A 25,840-nucleotide genomic window follows, 5' to 3' on the forward strand; every position below is an offset into this window, starting at 1 on the left:
TTATTTTAGGTTTGGATCTCAATCATTATTATATGCATTAAAAATAATATATTAATAATATTTTGCTTGTTTTCTTGTGAATACATTGAGTGGAAGGGTTGGAAGGAAATATTGTATGTTTCATTACTTCTTGTTTTCGGTACCATGCAAAAAGAAAAACGTTTTGATTATGTGGAATGAGTAAGATATCTTTTATATTAGGTGGTCACAACACACGAAAAGAAGATACTTTATTTGTATAATACTCTAATTTATTCTGTATTAGAAGTTGATAACAACTTGGATTGATTTATAAGGGCTTTATGAGTATATTATTGTTAATTTTGGTTTTATCATTTTTATCTAATAGTTAGACTCAAAAAACTAATGATTGAGTTCACATTGCGCTTATATATATATATTATCATAGGTGGATCCATCTCATACAACTAAGATGCTTTGATCACATAATAAATTTTTCTTATCCTTTGCCAAACAAATATTTTTTAGGTAAATAAAGGTCTAAGGTGAATAGATGATGTCATTTATAAATGAACATCATTTATAAAATCTTAATATCATTTTTTAAATTATTTTTTAATTATTGATCTTTGGAATTTCTTTTTTGATTTTGAAATATGATGACTACGGTGGCAACAAAAATCATAGCGTCAAAGACCACCGATGATCTGATCCTCGACGGCAGGGATCTCGGTGAGGAGCTTAAAGGCTGCGCAGAAGAAGGCGTTGACACTTGATGGCAAGGGCTTTGCCGCCGTTCGTAAGCAACGACGATGACAAAGCCTGCTTGACGATAATGATGCACTCAAAAGATTAAGATTGGAGTGGTGGTCAATGATGGTGACGCCAAGAACATAGACAAAATCGTTAGTGCGATGAATAACACAGAACTTGTCCTTTAATGACGACACGAGCTGATCATTAGAGAGATGTTAAGAAGGTCATAAAAATTAAGATCATTAGCGGAGGGGAGTGAGAGGTGTTGGTGAAGCTTTACGTCGCGGCCAAGGTGTCAGCACGATTCGGTCTGATCCCAGATGTGCAAGGTTGCTCATACAAGAATAGGATGATGGAAGAATGTCAAGTCGGGTTGAGTTCAGGTCTCGTCGCTTGCTTCTCCGTCGTTGGCTCCTGCACAAAGGCCGAGGTCAAGAGAGGGATTTTCCGACTCAACTCCTCCGAAGGTTTAGTTAGTATTGAGTGGAGTAAGGGTGAGTTGAATGCTCAGAGTCCCCATTGCATTGGCAGGGGTTGGCTTTTATACCTACGATAGAGGGTCGATCGTACATGATCCTTTAATGGTTGTCAATTCCTCAGGAGGATGGTTTATACCCTACGAACGAACATGACCACTTGTATGGGTCCACGGCATGCGGCGTAGTTTTGAGCTTTTCGGAATGGCTCTACGGTGCTCGACACCGAGGTTTGCGTCGTGCGGTGCCATTCTGAGCTTTCCGGAATTGCTCCGTTGTGTTCGACGCTAATTTGTACAGTGTCGAACAACGTGAGGGTCGTGTGGTCATCTTGTTAGGATTCGAGGTATTACATCATGTAAACTCGGAGGCCCTTTGTCGACCCTATCGTGGTCGTCGTCTGCTGTCGTGTGAATGATGCTAAAATATGCCATACCAAAATACTATGATTAAGAAAGAGAGATGGGTTAAAAAATATCATTTATAACGTTCTAAATATTGGTACGATGATGATGTATTAAACTCATTTAAGGTTTAAATTTTTTAAAGAAATATATTAGAGAGTTTAAAATCTCATACGGTATATTTTTAAGGATAGTAATTAATTTAATTAATAAAAATCTTGGGTTCGAATCCCACTTCGTTTATCCTTAAAAAAATAAAATAATTAATTCTCCCATATAAATTAAAAAAAAAACATGCCGAAGTAAAAAAGCTCAAAGTTTTCCCGTTAAATCGTTCGTTTACAATAATTGAAATGCGGGACCCATTGGCGTTGCTTGTGTGTCATACTTTTATTGGCACATCCTTACGGTAGCAGCCGAAAGGGTCATCCTCCCTCAGGTGGGTTCACGCCGCCAACCGCTACTGCGCCGCTTCTATAAAACTTCTTTTGGCGTCTCCATGTGCTGCTCTCTCCCGTAAATGCCACTCCTCCGCCTTCCGCAGACGCCCTATATCCCGACCTCTGCGCCCGCCCTAGCCGACCTCCTCCTCTCCCTCTCCGCCGCCCGCTCCCTCCCCAAAGGCCAGCAGCTCCACGCCCACCTCCTCAAGTCCGGCCTCCTCTCCTCGCCCGCCGCCGCCACCCGTCCCCTCTCCAACCACCTCATCACCTTCTACGCCCGCTGCGGCCTCCCGGTCCTCTCCCGCGCCGCCTTCGATGACTCCCCCTCCCCCCGCCCCGCCGCTGCCTGGTCCGCCCTTCTTGCCTCCCTCGCCCAGAACGGGCTCCCCCTCCCCGCCATCGCCGCCTTCCGCTCCATGCTCCTTTTCGCCGTCCCTCCCTCCGACCGCTCCCTCCCCTCCGCCGCTAAGGCCGCTGCAGCCCTTTCCTCTCCCTCGCTTGCCCGCTCCCTCCACGCCCTCGCCCTCAAGACCCCCTTCGCCGAGGACGTCTTCGTCGGTTCCTCCCTCGTCGACATGTACGCCAAGTCGGCACTCCTCGCGGAAGCCCGACGCCTGTTCGACCTCATGCCCCAACGCAACGTCGTCTCCTGGAGCGCCATAATCTACGGCTATGCCGAAGCCGGCCTCGACCCTGACGCTCTCAGGCTGTTCAAGATGGCACTCGCCGAACTCGAACCCCCCGGGGTCAACGATTTCACCTACTCCTGCATTATCAGGGTCTGCAGCACCGCCACCCTCCTCGAGCTCGGCTCCAGTATCCATGCGCATTGCTTCAAGACCAGCTTCGACTCTTCCCCCTTCGTTGGTAGCTCCCTCATCTCACTCTATTCTAAATGTGGGCTCGCGGAAGAAGCTTACGAGTTGTTCGACCAGATGCCCGACCGGAATCTTGGCGCCTGGAATGCTATACTCATCGCGTCGGCGCAGCATGGCCATATCCACGTTGCGTTTCACCGCTTCCAAGAGATGAAAGCAGCCGGCTTCTCCCCTAACTTCATCACCTTCCTCTGTTTGCTCACCGCATGCAGTCACGCGGGTCTCGTGGACGAGGGAAAACGCTATTTCGCTTTGATGTCTGAGTATGGTATCGAGCCAGGCGCCCAGCATTACGCAGCAATGGTCGATCTTCTCAGCCGCGCCGGTCGCATCACTGAGGCCGTCGCATTCATCGAGGAAATGCCGATCGAGCCGACGGAATCTGTGTGGAGCGCACTCATCACCGGGTGCCGCATCCACAAGGACGCCGACACCGCCGCGTATGCAGCCACCAAACTATTCGAAATGGGCTCTTCAAGCTCTGGTGCTCACATGCTGCTGTCGAACGCATATGCCGCGGCAGGACGTTACGCGGATGCCGCTCAAGCGAGGAAGGCGATGCGGGATCGAGGAGTGCGCAAGGAGACGGGTCTGAGCTGGTTAGAGACGGCGGGGAAAGTGCACACCTTCGTATCGGGAGACCGGCGACACCCAAGGGGCGACGAGATATACGCGGTGTTGGAGGAGGTGGGGGAGAGGATGGAGAAGGCCGGGTATGTGCCGGACACAAGCCAGGTGCTGAGGGATGTGGGCGGCGAAGAGAAGCGGGCGGCGATATGGTATCACAGCGAGCGGCTGGCGATAGGATTGGGGTTGCTGGTGGTGCCGGAGGGGCAGCCCATCAGAGTGATGAAGAACCTGAGGGTGTGCGTGGATTGCCACACGGCCATCAAGTATTTGTCGAAATGCACAGGCCGGGCGATCGTGCTGAGGGATAACAATCGTTTCCACCGGTTTGAGGATGGCGCGTGCTCCTGTGGGGATTACTGGTGATGATCGGCAACAATCGGGTAATAACCACTAACCCCTCGTTGTTCGTTACGATTTTTTTTTTTTTTTTGAATAACAATAGTTTATTTGATTGTTGAGTTAAACAGAATGCTTTAGATTTTGGTAATTGTTAGTACTTTGTGATTTAAGTTAAGTTGCAAAATTCTATTGGCTTCTCATTCTGGTATCCTTTTTCCTGTTTATCATGTCATTTTTAGTAATATAATATGTCAGATTGGATATTAATTGTACTTACACAAAAGGAAGTACCTTCTATTGGGCAAAGAATATAAACATGCTTCAAACCATGCAGAGAATCTAAACAATGAGGAAACAAACTGCACCACAGTTTGAGACAATTTCAATAGGCATAGAAATGACAATCAACATACATTGAATTTACTTTCTTTCAGTGTTTTCCAACAACAGGTAGAACTTAAGAGACTTATTTGGCCAAACAAAATACAAAATTTTGCTACCCGAATAAAAGAAAAATCGCAGAGTCCAACACCTTGGATGCTATGCTACAATCATCTATTTCTCCAAAATACTCCTTTTGGTCCCGAAAAATAAATAGAAGGATTGTGAGGATCCCAAGAACAAAACTTGGGGAAGACATGTGTGCTTGTAAGAAAAAATAAAGCTGAATTTTCAGAAGCCTTCTTCACCACAAGCCAATGGTTTTCCACCAGAAGCCCCCAAGACCAAGCCAGATAATAATATTGACGACAGAAATGACAAATCCATAGCTCCACCACTTAGCAAGCGGGACGTAGTTTGCACCGTAGAAAACCGGTGCAGACCCGATACCATAGTGGGTGAGTCCACCCATTAGATTGGACAGGAAGGAGAGAACCATAGCTGCAAAGAGAGGAGGGGTGCCTAATGCACTTGCTACCGACAAGAAGGCTGTGAACATAGCTCCAATGTGTGCAGCCCCACTTGCGAAGAAATAGTGGGAATAGAAGTAGAGCAGAACCAAAATGCCAAAAGAGAGCTGCCATGAAAGACCCAACCCACCTACAAACTGAATAGAAGCAAATTCCTATGTTAGCAAGAGTACTGACTAATCCATAATTACTGCATTCTTAGTTTTTAATGTTAACTTTAGAAAATGCATGTCTAATAATAGAGAAACCGCCACAACATAGTTTTAATCCTGAATTTGGATACGTTAGAGATCACCAAGGAACACCTCATGGCTGGAGTTTAAACAAGTGCATAGCTAATTACATAATCACAATTGTGAAGCCCTCTACAATTTAGATCAGCCATTCAGTATCAATCGTAAAAACCTATTATTGCAATGATGATACTTTCTGTCAAATTCATCCCTATGTCACCTTTAATGTAAATTGAATAGTAACAGCAACACTCATATTCAGAGTGGGGGTTTAGTATCTGCCTCACATTCAGAAGTCCTCCATGATGCTTGCAATAACCCTGATAACCTGAGTGCTTGATTGCAAGGGTTTACTGGTTTTAGGGTCTGCCTCTTGTAACAACCCCAATAAGCTCTTGGGCGCACTCACATCATTAGAATGCTACCTTAGTTTTGTATTAGCTAGCCTTCTCCTAAGCCAGGGCTAACAGGCAACTCACTAGCTACACTAAACCAAAGCATTGTTGACCATATCCATGGATCATCTAGAAGCACAACCATTCAAATGATGCATTCATGTTCAAGATCTAAAAAGTATGTGCCTAAGGATATTCCTGTTTCATGCATGATCATTTACACAGCTCAATGCACTATGCAATAAAAGGTAAGACTAGAACATAATAAAACTACACAATGCCTTCTAACTAAATTAAAAAATATGCATATCTGATTGGATTCAAAATGTCTAGCTCTAGATGAGATCCTACAGAAAAATACATGTTGGTACAAGGATGTAAGTGCATGTGGTGCATTGGCAAAGCGACATTATATTCCCTCCTAGTGCTTAAAAATTGACCAATACAACAGAAAGTGTAAATGGAAATCACAAGATTAAGTGTTAAGAAAGAAAGAAGCGATTGCACAATAACTTAATATCATGTCTACCTGTATTTTTAAAATCTCTAGAAACAATGAGAAATATTTTATGATACAAAGAGACAATATATGTAGGTGTGATAGAAACAAATACGTCATACCTTGACTACTGTTTGACTAAACCAGGAGATTAAACCATATTTGTTGAGATACCCAGCCATTGCTATAAGTGCGGCAAACCAAGTAAGGGTGTCCCATGCTACTGACTCTGCCAAACACTCCTTCCATGTCACAACACCTGTTATGAGAAGAATAGATAATCCGAGGATTGCAGCAGTTACAGCATCCACATTTAGTACACCTCCAAATATCCAAAGTCCCACCTGTGTACAACAAAAGACACAAATTCTTATGAGTTTATTTGCTCAATTATACTTACAAATATGTCTTTAATTTTTACATGAACCTCCATGTTGGTGAAGACAATCATGAAAAGCAGTACAATGATCCTTTTAGGCTCTTAAAGCAGGAACCTTTATGTTGGACAAGAAACTATTATACACCAGGAAATGAATCCGTACTCAGAAGTTGGATCGTTGCCAAAAAAAAAAATTAACTTGGTGGTCATGATGGCTCTTCTCCTATGATATTTGAACTTTACGAGAAGAACACGAGAAGGAAAACTATAGAAAAAACACATAAAAGAATGGTAAAGGTAGACACATTGTTCTTCATTTAAACTCTCGAAGCTAGATTATGTAATAAAATAGCAATCCTAGAGCATAGTTAGGTGTATGTGCAATCTTGAAAAACAATTTTGTAACCAGCATGGTTGCTGCAACTAATAGTTACTATCTCCTAATATTTCGAGTTTATCTCCCTCCAAAACATTCTCAGATCTCTCCAGGCCAGTACACAATTTTTGGCGAATATGGAATATCTAGCCACTCGAACAAGTATGAGCATCATCATACATTCTTCGTATCATCAGGGAGAACAACATCAAGAACCTTATGTACCCTCCAAATAATTTATGAAGATTGAAATATAGTTTATGTTCATTGGGGAAATAAAAGAATCCAAATTTTTTAAATGACTCAACAATAAAGGTCCTATACAATTTGTCTCAAAATAAACAAAAGAACCTAAATTATGCTAAACTCATCCAACTCAATGCATACCTTTAACTGAACTCTAATTCATCTACTTTTCGTTGAATCCCAAAATGTAGCCATACTACATTGTAGAACAAAGTTCTCATCAGTGTGATATTGCTATGATAAACATCTTACCAATTCCTAATCCACATATTTGTATAAGTCAGACTTAACTTTTTTTGTCATTTCCTTGAACCTTTTAACTTTGTCAAAGTTGGTGTCAAGTTCCTTGCTGAGAACCTTTGTTGAGTATCTTGACACCCTACATATTTTTCCAAAATTTGATTAAGGTGTCAATGATAGCTATTTAACTAAGAGTATAACAATCCATAGATTCTGATTTCACATTCCAACAAAATAGACGTACTCCTGATCAAATGTATCAAAGAGATTATGCAAGCAGATGAGATCTGTGTCAGTATCATGGGACAAATGAATAAATCTGAGGTTAGGATGAGTTTAAGTTGCACCAACTTAATAGAATGCAAAATGGAGTGCAATAATTTTACGTGCACATGCTAAACTGCTTGTTAAGATGGTACAGATAAACCCAATTTCCAAAAGAATTGGAACTTGAGATGATGGATCGAGCATGAGATAATAGCAATGGAAATCAGCATACATTAATTTCACTAAAATGCAAGATTGGTGATTTTTAAATTGGCCATGCAGATGGTAATGAAAGTGAATATAATTTGTTAAAGCTTTATCTCATCTCTAGATAGGTAAAATTATGGCTCTCTGGATCACTTGTATTAAAATGGATCAGATTGACTGTTATAATGATGGTAAGCAATTGCTGAGGAGAATCTGCTAAATGTAAATTTTATGGAATAGCAAGCAGATGATCACAGCAAAAAGATAAACAAAGGAACGAAGAAAAGGGGAGGGAGGGGAAAAGGGGCAATCTTTACCGTCAGAAGCAGTGTCCCTGCCATGATAATCTCGTTCTTTGTCATCGGCCCCATCTTCTCCAGCTTCTCCCTAGCAAGCTTCGGAGCGTCGGGGCTGCTCTTCACGGTTGGTGGATATATCAGGTAGAGCAGCAATGGCACAACGACCAGCGAGACCAGGCCAGGCACTATTGCCGCCACCGCCCAGTCGGTCCATCCGATCGTCTGCTTGATGGCATTTTGAGTAAGGTTGGCGCTCAGGGGATTTGCGGCCATGGCGGTGAGGAACATGGACGACGAGATCACCGAGGTTTGGAAGCAAGTGAGCATGAGCCACGAGCCCAGCCGGTTTTCGGTCCCATCCCCCACGTTGCTTCCGCAAGCGACGCAGAGGGCCTTCACCAGGGGGAGGAAGATCCCCCCAGCCCTGGCCGAGACCGAGGGTATGGCCGGGGCGAGGAGGGCCTCACTGAAGACGAGGCTGTAGCCGAGGCCGAGGGAGGAGCTCCCGAAAAGGGAGACGAACTGGTAAGCGATTCGGTTGCCGAGGCCGGTCTTGATGAAGCCCCGGGCAAAGAAGAAGGCGAGGGCGATGAGCCAGGGGATGGGGTCCCCGAACGCGGAGAAGGCAGCGGCGAAGGGCAGCGTCTTGGTGAGGACGGACGCGCCGAGGCCCATCAGGGCGACGGCGCCCAGGGGGAGCGGCTGCGTGATGATGCCAATGATGGTGGCCAGGAAGATGGCGAGGAGCTGCCACGCGTTGCGAGAGACGCCGGAGGGGGCCGGAACGAACCAGAGGAGGACGCCAGTAGCAATCGAGGCGGCTAGGGGCTTCAAGGCTGCGCCCTGCCATGGGGCGGGGGCGGGTGCAGTGGCGGGTGCGGCAGAGGCGGCGGCAGAAGCGCGGACGACGTTGATCAGAGGACGGCGGTCATCGACGGAGGTCAATCCGGCGGGAAAGCTTTGGGTGGGAGCAGATCGGAGGCAGGGGAAGGAAGCGTTCTTACCGGAGGAGGAGGCGGGGGATCTGGAGATGAGGGACTGAGGGGGAAGCATGCGGCGGCGGCGGAAGGAGACGAGGGAATGGAGGTCGACGTTGCAGGTGAGGGCGGAGGCCGCCATGGACGCGGGGGGGGCGGGGAGAGGAGGAAAGCACGAGGCTCGAGCTCGACCTCGGATTCGGCGGCGGAGCACACCTCTACAGCTAATAAAAACAGAAGCGCGAAGGAGGGTGCATATAACGTGGACCGGGCGGGGTGCGATCAGACGGTGAAGAACATCGGACGCAGTTTCGTGATCGGTTGTCCTGCGGTGTGGGCCGTCCGTCTCGACACGCGTAATCTCTTCTCGTACGTGGGTGGGATTGGTAGAGTTGATATGGGCCCCGCGGTTGTTGTTGTGCGGTCGTGTCGAGGGGGCCGCATACATCAGAAGTCAGGTGGAGGCTTCTTGTTTGTCGCCTCATTGCACTCGACTGCCATCCTCGATATTATATCATATTATATTATATTATATTATATTATATTATGGGATACTATATGTGAGATAGGAATCATAGTATGTCAGAATTGGGTCAGAGTTTGGGGCAGAAAATATTTTCCTGAGTCGAATTCAAATACCTAAGATAGTTGATTGAGATTGGGTTCAGATTCCAGAGAAATTAGTTGGTGTCCCAATTGCAGCGATTTCTACTGGCAAGCAATTTGATAATTGAATCATGCTATTGAGCATACTTGAGGAAGGTGAGGCTAAAGACTTGATCGAAGACGAGTTTGAAGCTACGCACAAAGTTTGTGCTTGCATAGGAAATAGAATGCAAAGTGGTGCATCCACAAACGGTGAAAACAACAACTGAACACAGACACTGAAGTTACAAAGATGTAATTTCCGATGTTAACATTCTTGGCATGCCAAACAATCTATTTCGATGGTACAAATCATCACTAGGGTGAAAGGAATTAGCGTACTTTGTTGCTTGATCAAATATTTTATGAAGTCAGTGTATAAGAAAGAGTTCTTCATTTAAATCGAAAGGACAAAAAACAATTACAATAGCCAAAGAAGATGGTTCCATTAATAAGGTTATGATAGATTCATCCTCACTTTAGATATGGCTGTTGGCATGTGAATGGACATGGCAAATCATTGATGTATTTTTCTGAACACTAGTACTATCATATTGGATAAAACATGGCAAATAACAATCTTAAGAAAGTATGAGTTGTCAAAATCTGTAACCCAAGAAAAAATTGGGTCTACCTGAACTTGACCTGCACATATGTGAGTCAAGTTGGGAATAAGTGTTTGAGATTGAGGCAGTCACTATTATGTGCAGATAAAGTTAGCAATCAAGGAGAGTTTGATTAACTTAATCTTGTAGTTCTAGGTTCTAACTTTGTTTTCAGGACTTCAAATCACATCTCCCAAACCTCACCAATGTTCAATAATTCAAAAATATCATAAATCTTTTCCAATGACTTAATTAATTCTACCTATACTTTTTTTCTTCAGAGGTCCAGTTCTCTTAGCTTTTGCTTTGAGCAAGCAGTGTTATATAGAGAGGATCTTGGATCATTCTCTCCATCAATGTAGCCATCAATATATATATATATATATATATATATATATATATATATATATATATATATATATATATATATATATATATATATATATATATATATATATATATATATATATATATATATATATATACACACACACTGACCATCTTTTGCAAGGGGGTTGGGTGGTTTGATACCTCCCAATGTTCTATCCCTATCGACTCAAAATGAGAACAAGCAGAACCAACAAACACAGAAAACTAGGCAATGAATGAACCATAAAGAAAGAAGCGTCCACAGAGAAGTGATCAACTCAGAGGTGTAGCCTTTCGAGAGCAGCAGCTCTTCTTGGATTCAGGTGTGTGACTCACACACCTCAACCTGTCTCTTTCAACCCTCCCACAGGATACCTCCAAACCCCAAGAACAGTTCTGATGCCATGAGCCAATCCCCATGGTTTCTCCAGACCAACACAAATAGAAACCTGGAAGCTCCTGAAACCCCTACTATCACATTGGACTTGCATTGAAATGGCCATGACAAATCAGGACTGACAAGAAAACATGTTGTGGAGCCTGTGCATGAACTGGGACACACTATTTTAATCTGTGCATCAACTGTCTTTTGTGTCAATGGGTCTCATCAGCAGCTGTAAATCTTCTAGTTTGACTGCATTTGCCTAAAGCATGAAATGGAAAGGCCTAAATGAAGAATGGGGCTTCTCCGGTTGGTCCTAGAAATACTTGAGAGGCTTGTAAATTGATATGAGACAAAGAAAACCAGCACAAGTGCACTGATTGGATTGGCACAAAAGCAAGGATGGGTGAGGGTAAAGGGGCAGGGAAAAGAAGGAAGATGCAGAAGTTTCTTGTTGGTGTCACCTCCAGCACCAAGTAAAAGCTGGTTGACAGAGAAAAGGAGGTTCTGGAGATCATAAAGGTGGGCAATGGTGTTGGCTCCTCTAACTCCTTTCTCCTTTTCTCTTAGCTCTTACCTCCCCTTCTTTGCTCCCTCACCTCTAGGCCTTTGTGCATCGTCTCGTTCCTCTCCTGTTCTTGAGGGATGGAGGCTGGTGAACCAAATGTAGTGGAGAGTAGTGGTAGTGGGAGCACAGGGAAGTTTAGGAGGATATGTGTCTTCTGTGGGAGTAGGTCAGGAAACAGGCCATCTTTCAGCCAAGCAGCTCTTGATCTTGGCAAGCAACTGGTAAGACTCGAGCAGAAAGAAATGTCGTATACTTGTTTGCTCCAAGACCTCTTGTTTGCTTATTGATCTTCCTCCTTTCAGGTAGAGAGAAAAATAGACCTCGTTTACGGTGGTGGAAGTGCCGGCCTGATGGGTCTGGTATCCAAGACTGTCTTCGATGGTGGCTGCCATGTCCTTGGGTACACCTCACCGCCTCAAATAACTTGTGTTGTATTGTTCTTTCTGTTACTCCATGTTTCTAATGCTTTGTTCCCACCAGTGTCGTTCCCACAGCTCTCTTGCCAAATGAGGTGAAGCTTGTAACCCTCCTCTTCTCAGTCTTACAATATCTCAAGTTGCAGGTGCAATTGCTGGTGTAGGTATCAGGTGAAACCATTGGAGATCTGATCAAAGTTGCAGACATGCATGAGAGGAAATCAGAAATGGCCAAATGTGCTGATGCCTTCATAGCCCTTCCAGGTTAGGTTATACTCACAGCACAATGTTGCTCGCTCACATCCCTGTGCTTTGATAACTATACCCATAAACCTAATCTCCTTAGGTGGTTATGGAACCATGGAAGAGCTCTTGGAGATAATAGCTCATTCTCAACTTGGAATCCATCACAAGCCTGTCAGTAACCAATCTTCTTGCCTGCATTAATCTTACATTACATCTGGTGGTTCCTGGTTCTCTAAAGCTCTTCAGCAGGTGGGTTTGCTCAACGTGGATGGGTACTATGACAGCTTGCTCGCCCTCTTCGACAAAGGAGTGGAGCAAGGGTTCATCGAGGACTCTGCGAGGCACATTGTTGCATCGGCAGAAAGTGCAGAGGAGCTTCTGAGGAAAATGGAGGTGGGTGGGAGGAGAGGAGAGGATGGAGAGAGCGCAGAGCCACAAGGTCTGGATTTTGCTGTGTATTCTACTACAGTTTTGGCTGGCTGCTGCATTATTGGATTGGGTGAGGGGAACAAAGATTTGCAGGGAAAAAAGCAGGGAATGATTTGTTGTTGTCTCTTGCAGGAGGATGTACCACTTGATGACAGCAGACAAAGATGGCAAGTGGACCAGTTGATGGTGGTATATGCACAGAGAGAGTGGGCATACTGTTCAGATGTAGCTGACTTCACCACTCTATTCTGTGTATCTATGTACAAGTACTGTCTTCATCTCTCCTAATTAACTGTATTGATAGCTGCATCTCTCTCTCTCTCTCTCTCTCTCTCTCTCTCTCTCTCTCTCGGACCAGTTGATGGTGGTCTATGCACAGAGAGAGTGGGCATACTGTTCAGATGTAGCTGACTTCACCACTCTATTCTGTGTATCTATGTACAAGTACTGTATTCATCTCTCCTAATTAACTGTATTGATAGCTGCATCTCTCTCTCTCTCTCTCTCTCTCTCTCTCTCTCTCTCTCTCTCTCTCTCTCTCTCTATATATATATATATATATATATATATATATATATATATATATATATATATATATATATATATATATATATATATATATATATATATATATATATATATATGAGTGATTGGAAATCTACATGATTGCTCTGGTACATTTTGGGTCTATCTCAGTTGGGAAAGAGAATATGGAGCATAGGATCATGATCAGATGATAGAGAGAGGAAACACATGTGCCCCTTGGGATGCATTAGCTCTCTCTCTCTCTCTCTCTCTCTCTCTCTCTCTCAACCTGCAGCAAAATCATTATAGTAGCTGCAATTCACTATATGTGTACGAATCTAAGATGTTAATGCAAGATTAAAAAAATACAAGAGAATATAAAAGCTTCAGCCCTTAAAATAATCTTAAAATAAATATAATATTGATGGTTTATATTGGAAATTTGAGTTCCCAACAAGAAAATAATGCTAATAATTTGTTGATTATTTTATAATAATTGATTGGGAAATAATTATTCTTTTTAATTTCATGTTTTTCTATTACTTGTTAAAATTTCCTTTTGAACTTGAATTTGTAGCATACTGTTCTCTAGTAATTTTATAATAACTTTTCGATATTTATCAACCAATTAATACATATTTCTTTGTCCTTCTTTGTCTTCTCATCTGTTTCCTTTTCATTCATCAAAATAGTAATCTTACTTTGATTTTGGACATAAAACAAACATTTGTCAATATTTTGATACATGTTTCTTGTTTCCTGTTTCAACAGCTGTTTTGCTTTTGTTTCCCAATTTCCACTATTAGTGTCATTCCAAGAATTGCTTTCCAACCTATACAATCCCAACTAAGAGGCCATTTCCTTGTACATATTTTTTTATGAAATAAACAAGTTCTAAAATTTCCACTTTTTTGTTTTTTTTGGATCATTCACTTTCTCATCACACTTGGTTACATAATTCTTTAAACCCATATGAGAGATTCATATGAGTCCCAAAAGCATAAAACCCATTTGGGATAGGTATTATTTACTAAATTCCTCATGAACCAGACCTGTGCCCATTTAAATCCATATCCTTTTCTGCTTTTGATGAGCTTGCTTGAATTTGACAAAGACTTGTGTTCTTTCCTTGATTGAATGGTCAAGAACAAAACAAAATATAGTATAGAAAGCTTGTTTTTAGCATGTTGGCAATGAAGTCGAAACCAGGTGCTGCCTGAAGCGGTATGATGCTTGACTTAGCTCCAAATGCAATAGCAACCTCAATCAGCAACATGGTATGCTTCATTCTGTTCTATTTACCTTGTGTATATGGAATTATGAATACAATGTCAATTTAATTTACGGTTACATCTGTCGATGGTGAATCGATCCGATTGATTCATTACATAAGGTATAAGCTCATCTTGGTATCTCCTTCTCGCTGATGCGAAGTGCTAATGTGGAGGATCGACGAGAGAGATTCACCGGGGGGGACAATTTGTCGAGAGTGATCCAGTCTTGAAACGAAGAGATTGGGTAAAGGAACGAGAGTCTTCTTTACTACGGGATCATCTCCTGGCAGCGGGGTCATCTCCTGGTTATCGATAGTCTTACACAATAGGTTTTCACTGTGATTTTTCGGCTTCACTTCTGATCCTTAAGTCAAACAGAAGAGAAAAAGGATGATAGTATAAATAGTATCATTGAGTGAGTTGAGAGAGCCCTTTCTTGGTATTGGCCAAGGGGTCGACGTTTATATCTCTCCTCGAGGGTTGATTATACGTAGGTTGTCAATGACCATTGACACTCCAGTTGATCGGTTCGTTTGCCTCGAATAGCATGGGCTGACTATTCTAGTTATACGTAACGTAGTTTGTTGTGTTCTTTTGAGGTCATATTGTGCGTGTGCACCATGTCGACACTGAAACGCTACGTTGACTCCGAAGTCATTGTTAGCTATTGTGAGGGTGACACCAAAATATTTTTTATTAACGTTAATCTAACACTTCGAGACACTAGAACCCATAATTAATGTTTAATTTTTTTTATTTGGATATAAATTGGTTAACTCTCCAAGATGCTGATCAGATCACGTGCCGTCCATCTGCGGGCCCCGCGGCGAGCTGGCCACCCCACGTGTCCGTGCCCTCCTCCGTAAGACACGTGGTGACGACGACGCCGACAGTGCCGTGTTTCCCCAAGCAGCCGAGTCGCCGCCCTCTGACCGCGACACCGGCGGCCTCTCGTGCGCCGCCAATCCCGACTCCCATACCAGCCACGTGCCCCCCGCTACTCCACCCCGCCGGCCTCTCGCCGGCGGAGGAGCGACGCGAGGAGTGGAGTAGTTGCCGCGTAGGCGTCCGCCCGCCCGTTCGCTAACACGGACGTAATTTTCTGGCTTAATTTACAGAAGTAGCCCTACGTCTCCTGCTGTGAGAATATTCCCGAGAGCTTTTTTGACCTTCGGGAAATAATCCCACCCGCGTTGGGTCCCGCATCGTTAACCTATTTCTCCAATCACCGCCCAGGTAAATGATCGGGCACGAACGGTGTGTTGGCGTAAAAGAAGGTACTACTGGTCTCTTTTAGCGGTTTAGTTAGTTTTTTACCACGAGAAGTAAAGTTCGAGAAAGAGTCTTGTTACCATTTTCGGTAATTAAAGCAGGGTTGGGATGACAAATTTACCCTTCATCGTTAAACCTAATTAAGCCTAATCGCCCGATCTCTTTAAGAGTTAATCGCAATCCGGTGGTGATAGCGTGTACAACTCGGGTAATTATAGGATAAGCTTCGAGGACAAGTGTGTCATTATCCTAAATGTGAGTGGCACGATGTGCTACTTTTTTTTATTTGGAGAATTCTGGAATATATGCGAGTAAAAGAAGTTGAAGCACTGAATAGATGGAGTTATCCTATTATACCCTTTCCTCCTCCATTGTGTTAGAGATGGCTTTGATTCGTCTCGCGGGATGAACCTACAAAGAAATCGATGGCTGGAAGCGATCGCTTACTAGGGTTTTTGTTTCATTTGGGGGGAAAGGCAAAAAGGTTAAGGCTGTAGGCCTTGCTTCATCTGATTGGTCCTTCCGACATCTGCTCAGAGCTGCCGCAATTCAATTGAAGCAGTCGTAGATCGCGGCTTCAACAGGTTGGTATTTATGTCTGTCTACGTGTGTGTATATATATAAGCGTTTCTGGTGACTGATGACTAGATTAATTTACCGAAATTGGATGTGGGGCTGCTACTTTTGTTGTCTTTGATTATTTTGGCTTGTCGATTCTTCTTATTTGATGAAGTTGGGGTTTTGATCGCTGTTGGACTTTGATGTCGTCATCTTAGTTCCTCACCAATTTTCGATGGACATAAAACTTGTTGTGGAAATAAAGATGAGTTTGGTAGTAAAGTTGGGATTTTTCTGGGACCTGTCTCTTAATCTCTTTGTTTTTGGTTTGTTTCCTTATGGAGATTGGCATAAGACGCACTAAACGGATACTTGCTTATTCAAACTGCTCAAGAATTAGGGTTTTGGAGGGTCACCATCGATTGTTTGGCTGGCTTACGGTGGTGTCCTTCTCTTTGAGTAAGACCCTTGGGATTCTTTTTACGGTTGCCCTGTTTTCTGTTAGGAAACAAGGAGTTCTTTTTGGTTCGTGTCCTATAACTACGTGAATTATATCTTTTGTAGTTTTAGCATCTATTTCCTGTTTTTTAATCTCTGTCGGGCTATTCTAACTCTTCTTGTTCTGTTTCTTATATGTGGCTATACTGTTTAACTGATTAAAATTATCTTTGTTTAAGAGCTTGCAAGAATAATTGTGCCTTGAAGGAATGGAATCATATCCTGGTGGTACAAATACAAATACAGCAGATCCGAGCGTACAAACGGCTTTACCAGCCACAATCAATGGTCAGCCATGGTGGTGCGGTCCTGTTTTTGCTGCTGTGGGTACCTCCAAGTCACCCTCAGTTGGAAACGAGGCTGGCCAATCACAACCAAGTGATGGTGTGGACGACACAGGGGATGCCAGTAAAGAGAGACAGAATATGGGCACAAGAGCAGGTTATTTTACCCGTTTATTTATTTATTAGTAATCAGCCTTATCTTTGATTTGCTATTTTTCAATACAAGAAAAATCCATGCCTAGTATTTTCTTTTCTTTTTATTCTTTTTTTTTCAGACAAGTGTTTTTGGCCACTGGATTGATCTTGTTTTCAGCTTTTGAGTGGAATTTGTTTTTGCCAACCATTTGTCATAGGATGTACGTGATCCAATCTTCACAGACGACCAGTGTTAGTGATAGCTTGGTAGGTTTTAATTGATTGGTGTTAGGAGGCCATATGATTCTGTGCTGAATCTTCTGAGTTATTAAGTGTAATCATGTTATGTGTTCTGCTTTTATTTATTGGCCTTCTAAAACCATAAAAGGTGACCAAGGACAGGAGTATGGCTTCAAATGGTAAGGTTATGAAACTAAAAGCTCAGTATAGGTGCTAAGCTCTTATTCATTGTTATTTTTTGGGAAATAATTAGTTCAAATTTAATCATTACTAAGTTGCACAATTTTTATTGTTCCTTGCTAATTTGTAATTTGGTGTTTGATTTGTAGATTTTATTTTTTTATTTATTTAGAGAGTATTGAATGTTGGACTTGATACTAGAACATAAGCAAGACAGGTTTCTTAAAATAAAATATTGTTTCATTGTCAGATGGGGGCCTTGGAGAGCAAAGGCAGAATCTTCTGCCTACTTCATCTGCCATGACTTCAGTTATGCCTGAGATTCTCTCACAACATGCCGAGCTGGAACTTGGTCAATCGATTGTGGGGCTCTTTTACTCAGTCTACCTCTTTTACTTTTCTTTCTTGTTTTTTAATTGAAATATCTACTCTGAACCAAAGGATCAGTCTCTTCATGATCTCATTAATAGTTTTCCTAATGGCAACCTTCATTAGCTCTTATATTTTTGTTTCAATAAAGTGCTGATATTTAGACTATTGAATGTACTTTGACAGGCTTGTGCTACATATCCATTTACTGATCCTTATTTTGCTGGCGTAGTGGCTTCTTATGGAACTCAAGCACTAGTAAGTATGTCGTAATGTTGATTTCCAGTTACTGGTAGGTGGCATTGGAGCTTTTGTGGATTTCATCTTTACCATCCCTGGAATTAGTTGATGTTGGTTGTAGATATGGTTTTCTGATTTAGTCAATCTGGATAATTGGTGTACAATCAGACAAATTCAATTCATAATTCTTGACTTCCAAAATCATTTTGGATTTGCCAAAACATGGTGCATTTTTTCAAAGACAATCTGGATGGAGCAGATTCACATCTCGTGATTATTTTATTAACAAAAAAGACCAAATATATCTTTGTTTTTTCTTAATTAACAACCATGAATGCCAGTGTAGTTGAGCTAATAATTGTGTGTGGCTCTATTTCCCATCCAGTAACTGCATTGTGCATGTGGTCATTGGATTTTGTAGTTTTTCTTTTCCTTATCTAGACTTAACACTTTTGATATGCTTTCCTTTCTGTTGCACAACAAAAAAGAGCAGCATGGTACATGGTACTTTTGTAGGTAAATTTTTATGTTTATATTCGTTGAAACTGGAGAAGTCATATGTCTCTTTTATTTCCAGACAAACTGCATAATACACAGAAAAGTTTTAATTTTGTGACCTTTTTACATGGTCATAGACTTCAGCTGTTCAGCTTTTAGTGACTTGCTCATAATTGCCTGTGAGCTGTATTCTGCAGATGCATCCTCAGCTTCTTAGAATCCCCTACTCGCGCATGCCTTTACCTCTTGAAATGACAGAGGAACCAGTATATGTTAATGCCAAGCAGTACCATGGAATTCTTAGGAGAAGACAATCTCGTGCAAAGGCTGAGCTAGAGAAAAATGTTATAAAAGTTAGAAAGGTGAATGCTCACTGATGCTTAAAAGCTATTGTGGAAGCATTTACCTATTTTTCTAATTTGTGTGATAAATTTTGCTTTACAGGTTTTATCTGCCACATAATGTTTTCCCTCCATATCTAGCCATATTGCATTGGTCCTTATATTACAACCTAAAACTTTGAGTTACGTATCAGTGATGCACTTTTGTGTTAGAAGCTCTCCCCCATCTTATGCCTGCACCCCCCCCCCGATGAAAGAAAAAACACACAAGATGCCAACAAAAAACAGAGGGCAGAAAAAAAGGAAAATAAAATGAAAGTCCAGGCAGAAATTAGGTGTGCTTACATTATGTATTGGTTAAATGCTTGATTCTGAGGCCATAGATGCTGTTAAATTGATAGAAGAAAGTTTGCGATGACTGAGAATGAGAGATAGAATTTTGAATAGGTGCTGTTGAGCTATAGTCTCCTATTGTTTAATTTATTCCAATTGCATGCATTTAGCAGTATAAAGTTCTTGGGCCACAGTGCAAAATAAGTGCTGCAACTGTGGTTCTTGGTTTTTTTTTTTTTTTCTTTTTTTGTGCAATGAGGATCATCAGCATGCAGCTGGAAGTATTGGAATCTATGACAGTATTGCAGGAGACAATTTCAAACCAGAATGATTAACAACTGTCAGGAATATCTTCATCTCGTTCATTCTAGTATTTTGAACGTCATTTGATTATAACACACTCCTGCTTCAAGAACAAGCAATAGCTGAAGGAGATCCTCTTTTTTTATTGCCTAGAGTTCAGACTTAAGTTGGGGAGGTTTCATTCTAGAGGATCTAATTTTGATATTTTGGATGTAATAAGGTATCTAGAGGTTGACAAATAGGATTCAAATTTTAACAGTTATATGTTGCTTAAGATAAACGTCCTGACCTCCCCAGGCCCTGCATTGACAGGAGCCTCATGGAATGCATGGCCACCTAAGTTAATAGTGTATTCATCAATTTCTCTCTGGGTCCTTAAACAACAAGCACAATGATATTTTTATTTATAGCATATAAAATTGGAATTGGCTCTTGTGATTGTTTGAATAGGTCAACCGTTAAGACCTGTTGCTCACAACTCTCGAAATTGTGTTTTGTGGTCTTTGGCTTAGTTCTCTCTCTCTCTCTCTCTCTCTCTCTCTCACACACACACACACACACACACACACACGCACACACACACACAATCTAATTATCTTGTTCTTCTTCCTCTTACCTGTCATGGTCTATTCAATAGTTATGCCATGTTCATTCAGGCCTTTTCATATTTTTCAGTGTCGGCATCTTTCATGTAACATTTTCTGAATTAATTCCATTAACTTTGAATCCTCTAGCTCTTCCAGAACTTTGAGATCTGTAGCTGCACTGCACATTCCAAAAGAAGCTAAAAGCCTATATTTGCATATGACATATTGTTTATTTATTGAGCATATCTACATTTCTTGTTGATCAGCCTTCACTTTTATTTTCTATGATGTTTTTCCTGCTTGTCTATTTTATTCTAGTCATATGGCTTCATGAATCAATTATAATTATTGGTTTGAAGCATTTAACTTGCATGCTGTTAGTGCCATTAATGCTTAGATTTCTACTGATTGCTTATCCATCTAAAATAATTTGACATAGATAAGAAGCATTACTTGTAAGACCAATAATTGTATCCTACTCCACTAATCTATTAAGCGGCACACCATTTGGTCTAGATCTGTCTAAGAATATTTTAGGCAGCGGTAAGTAGCTGCTTCGTCTTGTCTAATTGTATGGTCCGTAGTAGCATCTTTTGCACATTTCTGAATCTTCTTGGCTGGTCTGAATGGCTACCACCTATTTCTCAAACATATTATTGAATTTTATTTTCTTGTTGTATATGGGAACATCTTATCCATCAAAAAAGTTGATTACTAAAGTTTTATTTTTTGCACAGTTTAGAAAATATCAGCAACAATGTGTTTTGAAGGAAAAGAAACTGCATATGAGTTAGTTGTTCAATTATTGGAAGCATTCTAATGGTTGAAAATTCTGATCCAGAGATTTATTAAATGCCTTGTGCATGTCTCTGATATTTCCTGAAACCCAGTGTCAGCAAACTTGTTGGTTAAAGTCTCAACTTGAGTATCATAATTTATTATATTTCTTGACACTTCTACAATTTGTATTCTGCTTCTTTCTTCATTATCATAATAGAACACAATAAAAGAAACTTTTCACTGATGGGATGAATTGATATCTCCCCAATTGCAGCCATATCTTCATGAATCGCGTCACTTACATGCAATGAGGAGAGCTAGGGGTTGTGGCGGTCGTTTTCTTAACACCAAGAAGACTGATGGTGCCACTAAAACCGAGACACAGCAGGGTTCAACTCCTAATTCACCTCTTCCCATGCAGTCAGTTGGCTCCTCTACTTCACTGACCTCCGATTGCTCAGATAATGCAAATCCATCCAGCCCCATGCATGAAACATCTGTTAGTTGAAAACATGGCCACCAAGAACATCCAGAATCCCAGTTCTCATCTTTCCATCTGAAACCTGGTCAGAGAACAGAAGGTGGGGACTACACAGGAAAGCAGCAAGCTGGTATCATGGTGAATCGTCCTCCTGGCAGGGCTGTGGTCACACAGTAATTATCTATCTAGTTTGAGCAGTGACCGGCTCTTGCAGCATCACCCTGTGAATTGGTCCTATCAGATGCTCGCTTTCTGAGAATTATCAGATTGATCTGGCAAATATGTAGGAGTGCAATCTGGTGGTGCTGGCTCTGCTCGAGGGAAGTCTCATAAATCTGATGCTTGCAGGCAATTCATTCTTGGCTCTTGTCCTTTTCATTTTCTTTCGTGTCTTTGTGGGAGAAAAAGAAGACTGGATACATCGGTGCAGGTTCATCTGGATGAATAGGTACTTTGAACCATCTCTCTTGGCTTCTTGATCTCATGTCAAATGTGAAGACTCATTGTTGAAGAACAAATTGCTACTGGGTGTAGTTGTGCTTACTGTATGAAAAAGAAAAAAAACAACCAAGGGGCGTGAATCTTTGAACTTGATTGAACTGATTCAAAAAGACGGTTTATATTTGCTATGGTACAGAGAAGATGTTGGTTTCTGTAACTGATGGTTTGTGAAGCCTGTGTTAATCAAGAGGCACTTGCACTGTGTGACAAGAGGATGATCTGAGGCGAAGCTGAGATAGTTGATAGGTTTTAGCAGTAATGATTTGGAGGTTGTTCTGTTGATTTCATGGCTACAATAAGCAGGTATTGATGGAATCTGATGGATAGAGCTATCGATTGTTGTTGAGATACACACTAGAAATCTGTTCCTGAGCAAATCTAGTGGTGATCAGTGCATTCAAATCTGCATGTGAAAAGTCAACGATTAATTATCACTGAAGTATTAAGCTCAAATGGATCTCAGAGCACACAAAGATCGGCCGATCAAACATCGAACATGCGTTTGCTGCAGGTCAACCGGTTTCACTCATATCGGGGCATACTTATTTTTATTGGATATGAAATCAATAGATGAGTTGATGTTTTTATTAGATAAGAATGCTCAGGTGTTAAGTAGATATGTTTACACAGCAGCAGCAAAAGAAGTCTTTTCGTACCATATGAGCTTCAAAATGTATTTTGGTTTGGTTTAGATAAGAAGGCTTTTCGCACCTACAATTAGATCTAATGATCCCTTATAAAATCACACCTACAATTAGCAAAAGAAGGCTTTGGTTTAGATAAGAGTTATCTTTTTCAGTGTGGGTTGCAAATTGTAGGTGTGATTTTATAAGGGATCATTTGGTCGGTTGCTAGGCTCGCGAGGAATTGTTCATTTTGACTAAGGGCATTACCATACGGTTTTATCTTTTCGTACCATATGAGCTTCAAAATGTATTTTCGAGGATAAGGGAGACGTATTTTCGAAGATAAGGGAGACCCAGTGGATTTATGAGTTAATGGTTCCCGTACTACTCAATGAAACTAAATGGTCTTTATCAACACCTAAAGAAGTTTAGAGTGGATATCAATCTAATAATATTGTATATACTCATATTCCAAATGAAAAAAAATAAATTAGATGATAAAAGATAAACATATATATTTGTAAGTTGTAGTGATAATTCAAAAACTTTCCGGCTTTATAATCTCATTACTGAGAAAATCATAATTAGTAGAGATGTTATTTTTTTTTATAAAGAAAATACTTGTAAGTGGACTACTTTCCAATTGACATGATAAATGCATGTGAACAACAAATAGAAAAATAAAATGAGCAGCCAAAGTATAATGGAAGGAGATTCATCCTCAATGAGAGCTTCTACTAGAGAACCAATTTTAAATAAATCTATTACTTTAATATCTCCTACAACTTTCAAAAGAGTAAAATGATTACTCTTCAGTTCGGTACACCTTGATATATCGTCCGGTACATCGGTATCGTACTGTATGGTACATCAAACCTTGATAAAGAGGACGGCTAATTAGACATAGATAAGTTGGTGTTTGGATAAGGATGGTTAGGTGTTAACTAGATAAGTTTGTACAGCTGCAATTGGAGTCGACAGTATTAAAAGAAGTCAACTTTGGTTTAGATAAGAGTTATTATACTCGGTTGCAAATTGTACTTGTGATTAGGTCGGTTTAAGCAAGCCATGGCATACATGTGAGAGAGTCAGGTTGTGTTTGTAGTACTTGTGACAAGCCATGGCATACATGTGAGAGAGTTGTATGATGCCTCTCTCCTATTGATCCATTCCATTACTAATATTTGAGAGTTCTTTTCCTAACAAGCCGTCGTGATGAGTGATGCCATCTCTTCCTCTCTGGCGTACAGGGAAGAGATGAGCACACCCTGTCTCAAGGCATGATCCTCGAATGGTGGGGTGTTTACATGTTAGATTGTGTCCAGCTACGAGAGGATAATACGCCAACGAGAGGCCCCTATCGTGTTCCCTTTTGATGGACCAGCAAAACCATATGATACAAAGGGGTATGAGGTTGACTCTTCTTGATGATCCGTCGTGTTTATATTCATGATATACTTAATGTTGTTATTTTGATATCGTTGATTATTAGTTGATAAGACTTGGTTCGATCCTGAAAGTATAAACTCGTCCCAGGGGCTCACGAAAGGAGGTTGGAGCATGGAATAGACTCGACTGACAACGATCTTAACGAATATGATCTCGTGTTTATAGTCATGATATACTTAGCTACACATAGTAGTAGAACGGGTTGTCAGGTTTATTCTGACATAACAAGGAAAAAAAGATTTAATACATTTATATATTCAATTTGATGAATTTCAATAAGTTAATAAGTCAATTATTCTATCAAATTAATTTATAATAAAATTATAAAATTAACATACTATCGAGATATTTATTACTTGAATGCTCACAAAAAAAAAAAAAAACTCAATCAGACCTACAACTTTGGCCCTGAATAATAATTTTTTCTTTGTTCATAAAATATTTATTTATTTTTATGACAAATAACACAAAGAATAAATTGACCATAGAGAAGGCTGAATAAACAAAGCCTAATTATTCTCTTTCCTCTTATTTTATGGGTTTGAATGCAGCTTCTGAATTCTAATCTAATCATAATCAAATTTAAATTACCTTCCAATAACATGAATAACTCAAATGCCAATTGACCACTTGTCAAAATGTTGTCACCAGGTACTCAACTCCCAAAACACTAGAAAGCTAGTGGGAAAGCTTCTCCTCACACACCCTCTCTCATCTTTACAAATGAGGTGGAAAGAAACAAGGGACCCTATCTGTTCTCTCTCATGTGCCAATGGAACAAAGCCATGTTATGATGGTCCAAAGATGGACCACACATGTCAGATCGAAGGACAATTGGAACATATATATATATATAGCAGGTTAATTAAAGATGGGTCAAGAAAAAGCTCTTTGGCTGGTCTGCTATGTATGCAATGACAAGAGATATTATTGCCTCATGTTGACTCTGCAGAGCCTACAAATTCATGATAATGCTCTCATTTAATCTTAGAAACCGATGCAATCCCTCTCATCTGGGACTCCTTGGCAGTACCAAACCATGAGGTGATCATCTTCACGAAAGCAACATAGGGTTAAATGATGATCGCTGCTTGCCTCCTACCGACATGAAGTGTTTCTACAACTGAACTGAGTGCAGTTCTTGACAGTGCAAGTTGAGCCTTGTTTCCGCTGCTCAGCCATGTTACCCTCGACTCCGAAGAATCAATATTCTTCAGCAGTTTGTCATCCCTGACTCATCAATATCTTTCGAGGTCTATGCATGGATAAGAACAGTGCAATCACTGCATCCCCAACAATTATCACTGCGTTCCGCAGGCATGCACCTTCTGCCTTGAGACCCGAGGGGGGTTGCAGTCATGCATCATGCATCGGTTGCTGTCGTGGATGTTAATGCCGACGAGTAGTTCCTGCGTATGTCCATTCTCCATGAACAGCGAGGACAGAGGTAGCGCACCATCGTCGTCCCAGCACAGTGCCGAACGTGGCCTGTCGCCGCCTTGGCCACCACCACCACCACCCTCACCCTCCTCTTCGTTTTTACGTCTCCTCCCTCTCACTCCACTTCCTCCTCGACCCCTACCTGTCTCTCACACCAAAGGACACAAAGTCTTGTATTAGATATATAAACGTAGTATATGCAACGATGACGATGACAAAACGGTACTATGCAAACTATTTGGGATTGATTATAATCCATATTTAAATTTAAAAAATGTTCAAATTATTTATAACATTTTATTTTAGGGGGTTGAAATTGGAGGCATTGAACAATCGTGCAATTACGTTGG

General features: G+C 41.2%; 3 protein-coding genes and 1 pseudogene across 3 annotated transcripts; 3 read left to right on the forward strand and 1 right to left on the reverse strand.

The window, feature by feature from the left end:
• Window positions 1-2,019: 2,019 nt before the first annotated feature.
• Window positions 2,020-7,975, forward strand: LOC103980479 (putative pentatricopeptide repeat-containing protein At5g52630). The gene is made up of 2 exons (XM_009396919.3): window positions 2,020-3,928; window positions 7,881-7,975. Exon 1 carries the CDS (start codon window positions 2,118-2,120, stop codon window positions 3,909-3,911), a length of 1,794 nt encoding a protein of 597 aa, XP_009395194.2. The 5' UTR covers window positions 2,020-2,117; the 3' UTR covers window positions 3,912-3,928; window positions 7,881-7,975.
• On the reverse strand, window positions 4,274-9,197 carry LOC103980164 (dicarboxylate transporter 1, chloroplastic). Its single transcript, XM_009396459.3, has 3 exons — window positions 7,958-9,197; window positions 6,048-6,269; window positions 4,274-4,935 (listed from the first exon to the last, which is right to left on the reverse strand). The coding sequence occupies exons 1-3, from the start codon at window positions 9,056-9,058 to the stop codon at window positions 4,573-4,575; spliced, it is 1,686 nt and encodes a 561-aa protein (XP_009394734.2). The 5' UTR covers window positions 9,059-9,197; the 3' UTR covers window positions 4,274-4,572.
• Window positions 9,198-11,188: 1,991 nt separating this feature from the next.
• LOC135609315 (probable cytokinin riboside 5'-monophosphate phosphoribohydrolase LOG4) lies at window positions 11,189-15,428 on the forward strand (annotated as a pseudogene).
• A 664-nt stretch (window positions 15,429-16,092) lies between these two features.
• LOC135609487 (nuclear transcription factor Y subunit A-1-like) lies at window positions 16,093-21,640 on the forward strand. The gene is made up of 6 exons (XM_065102817.1): window positions 16,093-16,231; window positions 16,885-17,144; window positions 17,793-17,905; window positions 18,098-18,169; window positions 18,847-19,011; window positions 21,268-21,640. The coding sequence occupies exons 2-6, from the start codon at window positions 16,913-16,915 to the stop codon at window positions 21,499-21,501; spliced, it is 816 nt and encodes a 271-aa protein (XP_064958889.1). The 5' UTR covers window positions 16,093-16,231; window positions 16,885-16,912; the 3' UTR covers window positions 21,502-21,640.
• The last annotated feature ends 4,200 nt before the right edge of the window (window positions 21,641-25,840 follow it).

This window comes from Musa acuminata, chromosome BXJ2-4 (assembly GCF_036884655.1).
Source record: "Musa acuminata AAA Group cultivar baxijiao chromosome BXJ2-4, Cavendish_Baxijiao_AAA, whole genome shotgun sequence".
In the NCBI taxonomy this organism is placed as follows: domain Eukaryota; kingdom Viridiplantae; phylum Streptophyta; class Magnoliopsida; order Zingiberales; family Musaceae; genus Musa; species Musa acuminata.